This window comes from Pterocles gutturalis, unplaced genomic scaffold (assembly GCF_000699245.1).
Source record: "Pterocles gutturalis isolate BGI_N339 unplaced genomic scaffold, ASM69924v1 scaffold4978, whole genome shotgun sequence".
Taxonomy (NCBI): domain Eukaryota; kingdom Metazoa; phylum Chordata; class Aves; order Pterocliformes; family Pteroclidae; genus Pterocles; species Pterocles gutturalis.
In genome coordinates this window covers 98,923-103,085 of record NW_010125430.1, presented here as the reverse complement: position 1 = coordinate 103,085, position 4,163 = coordinate 98,923, and the positions used below count along the sequence as shown (strand labels likewise).

At 41.9% G+C, this 4,163-nt stretch overlaps 1 protein-coding gene across 1 annotated transcript in view; it reads right to left on the bottom strand.

Moving 5' to 3' along the window:
• Nucleotides 1-564: 564 nt before the first annotated feature.
• The window catches only part of ARHGAP10 (Rho GTPase activating protein 10), a gene marked incomplete at its 5' end in the record, with an annotated part of 101,862 nt that continues 98,263 nt past the window's right edge, over nucleotides 565-4,163 (bottom strand). Inside the window, one exon of the mRNA XM_010078561.1 lies at nucleotides 565-653. Coding sequence (XP_010076863.1) covers nucleotides 565-653 — 89 coding nt within the window. The remainder of the gene's footprint in view (nucleotides 654-4,163) is intronic.

Here is a 4,163-nt window from a genome sequence, read left to right as displayed (position 1 = left end):
TGTTCTTTGAAGACATTTGAAAAATGTCATGTCTTGATACCTATTATTATCCTACTGGTGTCTGTTCCATATTGTCTATTCCACTTTGAAATATACTTTAATTGTCAGCATGATAGCTTTTTTTATCCAACAGTATTCTCCAAACACAAATAATATTCTGTTACAAATACTAGTTACCGACGCATAATCTCCAGGACACTAAGTTTATAAAAATCTTCTTCAACTGATAGTTGAGTCACAGATCAACCAAATATTTGACTTTAAATGCTACCTATGCTGCAAACAAACATACCCCTACTGCTCTTTACAATTGAAAAAACACCCTATTAAAAAATCAATCTATCACTCCATCCCCCTTCTATTCCCACCTCCCCGGCATTCCAACCCTTAATCTTTTTTTTGTAACTCATATTTGGCAACAGTTAATGTTTTTATACCAGTTAGGATCTTCAACCCATAGTCAGGCTCTTCATTGATTAAAAGCAGTCACAAAAGTAGAGAGAAGTGACTATAACAAAAATCCATGGATACCATGTACACCTTCTTGGCGTTCCTTGCACGAAGCTATAAAAACTGAACATAATTTTGTGGAATAAGTCCTCTCTTGCCATTTAGTGTGCCTTCTAGCCATCCTGGTTCTCTGGAAAATTGCACTGCAAAAGAAAAGGGGGGGGGGAAATTACTGCATCTTTTTATGCTTGAATTAGTACTTTTAGCTTTAGCTCCATGACAGCATGAGAAACATCCATGAAAACATCCAGTCTCTGCAACCACCACTTTAAGAATCTGTGCAAGGAAAGATGAAGAGGGTGATGAACTGAAGTTACCTGAACTATCTTCTGCTAAGTACACCTGGCAAAATAGCTTGTAGGTGCAGGAGACTTCAAGAAGGAAACAGTGGAACTTGGGGAGAAGTTAGAATTCATACCAAGTAATGGGAAAGAATTTCAGTAGTGGGGAAGAAAGCACAACCAAAAACCTGTCTTGAGCTGAGGGGAGGGGAGGAAGGGAGGAAGGAAGCGAGGAAGGGAGGGAGGGAGGAATCCTATTCCTGAACAGCACGGGACTCCTTAAGGGTTTCTCCCCTATCTGAACTAACATAGTATCAACACACACACTCTTCCGAATTGGGAAGAAAGGAAACTGTACAGGACCTTACTCTGCAGGAAAAGGAAGCATGTGAAAGTTTACAGGGGAAATAGAGATAAGCCAGATCTCATTCCAGGTATCGTATCTCCATGGAGTAGAGCTGGTATTGGAAGAGACCAATGGGGAAAAAAAAAAATCTAGATAATTCTTCAGGTTCAATTCTCTCTCTGAAATTCAAATGCATAGTGCTGTTCACAAAACACGAAGGCAAGGCTTGAACGACACACCTTGTTCCTGACTGCCATCCAAAGTGTTTGCCACTGCTGATCCCAAAGTTTATACCTGACTATCCATGAATCCAAAATAAGAATAATTTCAGCTCAGACTCGAAATGCCCCACAAGTTACTCTGTGAGCAACAAAACTAATGAAATCTGGCTTCCTAGATATATTTTGACCACATTCTACAGGACGTTAAAAAAGCAGCATAAGCCTCATTTCTTTGGAAAACAGACTAAAAAGTCCTCAAGTTCCCCTGCAAATTTATTATAAGAATATGGTAGAGGTACCTATTCACCTATGCAATTGTAAAATCCCACACTTTTAGCGACCTACAGTATTTTCCACTGTATTCATTTATCCTCACAGTGCTTCCGAGACAGACATGACTTAGGGATGAGATCAGACAAATGCTGAAACATGCTGCCAGCCATGTCAGTGCGTTATTTAAACACATTAACACACCGGGGACTGGGATATTTGTAGCCTTCTACAAATCGGAGAAATAACAGTTAAGCCAGAGCAACATGTTAAGTCTCACTTTCAAAAGCCTTGTAAGCCTCTCCATTTGAGCACCTAACGCACACTTTCCCCTAGTTTTTCCTTGTGTCCTGTTATTGCCAGCAAAGCCAGCAGCCGTGCTCAGAAACCACAGTTTAAACACCAGCTGTACCTCCAAGGTATTCAGAAACCAAAACTGCTTTCGAATGATACTGCGAGTGAAATTCAGAACTGAAGTCTGGGCTTGTATTTAATATATTCAACAGAAAGATTCCAAAGGAAAAAAAAAAATAGACAATTACCTTTTAGGATCTCTGCACACGCAGTAACTTAACCAAAACTGCTTTCGAATGAGACTGCGAGTGAAATTCAGAACTGAAGTCTGGGCTTGTATTTAATATATTCAACAGAAAGATTCCAAAGGAAAAAAAAATTGACAATTACCTTTTAGGATCTTTGCACACACAGTAACTTAGATGACTATTAGTAATTAGCAGGTCCTCCTCTCCCTTTGTCATTTTTATTCCACAATTACAGAGTACACACGCATCTGAAACTGCAGCGCTGACACCACCACAAACCTCCCTGCGGAAGCTCCGCTGCAGCGCCTGGAATTCTGCCCTTCCCAGCAAACACGCCAGCAGCTCCAGCGGGCAGCCAAGCCTCTCCCCGACGGCTCCCATGCCTACGGAGCACATCTGTATTGCAGGAAACCAACTCCAAAAAAATGACAGATTAGGAAGAAAAACAACTAGAAAACCTGGAAGTAGGAAATTTCTACTTGTCCTCTGGAGCAAAACTGAAATGTTCGGGCCAATTCTCAGTCGAGGGAGGACAGCTATTACTGGCATGATAGCGTCTATAAATCCAAGGGCTGTTCAAACTGAGGGCAGCCCTCATCTGAGGGGATCACACTGAGATTTAAAGGGAGGGGATGCTTAAATTTAAGCATTTACCCAGGGGAGGAAATGCTCAAACTATACTGAGTCACTCCGCTCAACACAACAGCGAATTTCAAAGGAAATATTTTTTAAACAAGTTTGATAACACAATACTGAACTCTGCACAAGGCAGCGTGTTCGGATTTCATGCAGAGTGTTAGCAGAAGTTTCCTGTAGGCCCTATGAAGACTGAAGAAAGAATCAGCACTCAGATTATACCTAAGATCACCACTTCTCTAGATTCAGCAGCCATGGTGACTGTCATGTAGGGTAAGACTTCTTCCCCCACTCCCCTCACCATACACAAGATGGGTTCAGATACCCACGGACATCACCACCTATTTTTAAATTCTATTAATGAGGCAGCTGTCCAAAGGTAAAGCTGCTTTAAGCTCCAACGAGCCTGTTTGCTTTGCTAATCCATTTCCCAAGTACAGTGTACAACTGCATTCATCATTTAAAATAAAAAACACTTCACCACACAGAAGACATTTTGCTGCCATGCACAGCTCCTCTTAAACCCAGGACACAGGCTATTTCTGAAAAAAATACCCTGCTCAATGTGCCGTAGTGTCCCCTTTCTGTCATTTCTTCTCTGCCAACAGCGATTACAGTTCTTAGCACTTTCTCAGGCCTGCCTCATTTAAAAATACCTTGCTGTAGAAACTACATTTTTCGCCTTAAAACTACAACTCGTTATTGGACTGAGCATCCCATAGGACTTAGGCTTATGTTGGATAGGGGGAAAAATACTTGTAGTGTAAAAAATTCGGAGCAGAGAACTAAAAATTAAATATTGTCCACAAGGTTTAACAAGTTCCCAGCAAGACTGCACAACGAGCCCAACCAAAGAACCACCACCAAATGCCATCACCTCTTGGGGGAGTGGGAACAGCAGCAAAGGCGGGAGCCTGGAGCAGAACAGCAGCTTAAGGCCAGTCCCACCCTGCTGGAGGCCAAGTGGAGAGAAGGAGGGTGTCTGACCGTCAGGATGGTGTAAGTGCTGTGGAACAATCCCCCAACTGAAATGGACAAACAAAACCAACAGCCTTTCAACCTGCAATGATATCTCTAAGGAAAAGCTTTTCTGATTTCATCTAATCAAGAATCACACTAAGGTTAACTGGCCATTTGCAGCATTTCTCCTTACTTTTCTGAATTCTGCAGAGGAAATAGTTTCAATATTGCCAACGTTATGATATCTAACCACAAATACATGACGTTTGCAAGCAGCTCTTCCCAGGCCCAATGCTATAAGCAGACCTTGTTCTGCTTTGGCAACTCAAGTTTCACAGGTCTCAGCTGCAAATGAGACCAAGACTCATTTCCACAGCGGTACGAGGTGCCGCTGACT